The sequence below is a fragment of the Clytia hemisphaerica genome, unplaced genomic scaffold (genome assembly GCF_902728285.1).
Source record: "Clytia hemisphaerica strain Z4C2 unplaced genomic scaffold, Clytia hemisphaerica genome assembly, whole genome shotgun sequence".
Classification (NCBI taxonomy): Eukaryota; Metazoa; Cnidaria; class Hydrozoa; order Leptothecata; family Clytiidae; genus Clytia; species Clytia hemisphaerica.
In genome coordinates this window covers 55,952-57,558 of record NW_027104538.1, presented here as the reverse complement: position 1 = coordinate 57,558, position 1,607 = coordinate 55,952, and the positions used below count along the sequence as shown (strand labels likewise).

Genomic DNA, 1,607 nt, shown 5'->3' with positions numbered 1-1,607 from the left:
TACTCTATTACGTATGAAATCATTAAATCAAGTTACCATCAGTGAGGCGTATGAGACAGATCACATGCTGTCACCTGAAGAATTGATTTTGTTTAAAGAACTTCCTGTTAAGGAAGTTTTCTTAGAAGCCTTGAATCTGACGCCCCAAAATATTCCTGAATTTCGTCAAGTCTTGAAACAAATGAAGATTGCTAAGATTCACTGGATCACTGGTTACTTTGAAACTCTGGGGTTTGAAGTTTCTGTTGAGGAATTTATTGACGAATCAAATGGTTTGATCTATAAAACAATCGGGTAAATTCGAAACGAAGGACAAAGAAGCAAAAAAGAAAGGTTGCTCTTTTCCAGGAAGAATTTGAATATGGGGGTGGAGGATTTAACACTTTTTGGAAATTTACAGCAGGTTTCTACCCCACAATACCCCCGTCCCCGATCAAGCATTAGTTGACCCCCTGGATATTCAAAATTCAAAGCTAAATTACCCCTAAACAGAGCAAGTTTACCCCGAGGACACTCTATCCTCCACCTCCAATTCCGACTACAGTCGTACAATAATCATGGTTGAATCTAAACCAAACGCGTCACGAGATTGTAAAATGACCAATGGCAAAAGAATACAAAATTGTCAGCTTCACAGTAAAAGTACTGGCCTTACTTTTTTTACTTCAATTTAAGCACTGTTTATTCCTCTTAAATCTGTGGTATTTGATGGTTCTTCATAAATATCAACCCCTAGAGATGTTATTTCCGCTTTTTAGTATATATTGATATATTGATTTTTAGATCGCTCAAAGGAGGTTAAAAAGCATTCATATGGGCTTTTCTAGAAAAAATTGAATATGGGGGGTTGAGGATATAACGATTTTCAGTGATTTACCTCCCGGACAAAGTGACTTTCGGCCCCCCAGACAACGAGCTTTACCCCCCGGACAAGCATCATTATCCCCAAAATTTAATTTTTCGCTACCCCACGGACAATATATCCACCACCCCCCATGTACGGACATTTTCTGGAAGAGCCCAATTGTCAAGTTTTGTCTGTTTGTTCGGTGTTTTGTTGTTTTTTCATTTTCATTATTTATGTTCTCTTTAGGCCTGGGAACGAAACTTTCACAATACTTGTTAAGTGCTAATGAGAATCGAATTCTATTCTTTTTAGATAAATTTTATTAGATCAGATTTATTTAAAAATTGAAAGAATGTTTTCATCAAATAAGTCAATGTCTGTACGATCTGACCTCTCCAATGTTATTTTATCACCAGCCACACTTCTTGATGGATTTGACAGATATGCTCTTGGAGGATTTGATGCTAGCGATAAATATTATTTGATTTTCGAAAATATTGGGATTAAGATTCAGACACACATTATTTAAGTTCGTTGTTCATTATGACAAAGTTTCAGAAAAATTCGTTACAAATCTTTTGGAAATTGGTCACCCTGTTCTTGGTGGTATAGTGATGGCAAAATTTTACCTTGTTAGATTTTGAAGGAGTTAGAATAATTGACTGCGTTGAAAAAGAAAGCAAATTGAATGAGGCATTGGTAAGAAAAATTGATCTGTATTATTTTAATCTGTACGAATTTCTTATCCTTGAGAATCATG

General features: G+C 35.7%; 1 protein-coding gene across 1 annotated transcript; it reads left to right on the top strand.

The window, feature by feature from the left end:
• On the top strand, positions 1-1,172 carry LOC136822566 (uncharacterized; the record flags this gene model as incomplete). Its single annotated transcript, XM_067078831.1, is given in 1 exon segment — positions 1-1,172. A coding segment is annotated over 1 exon segment (298 nt), but the record flags the coding sequence as incomplete, so codon positions are not given.
• Between the last annotated feature and the right edge of the window lie 435 nt (positions 1,173-1,607).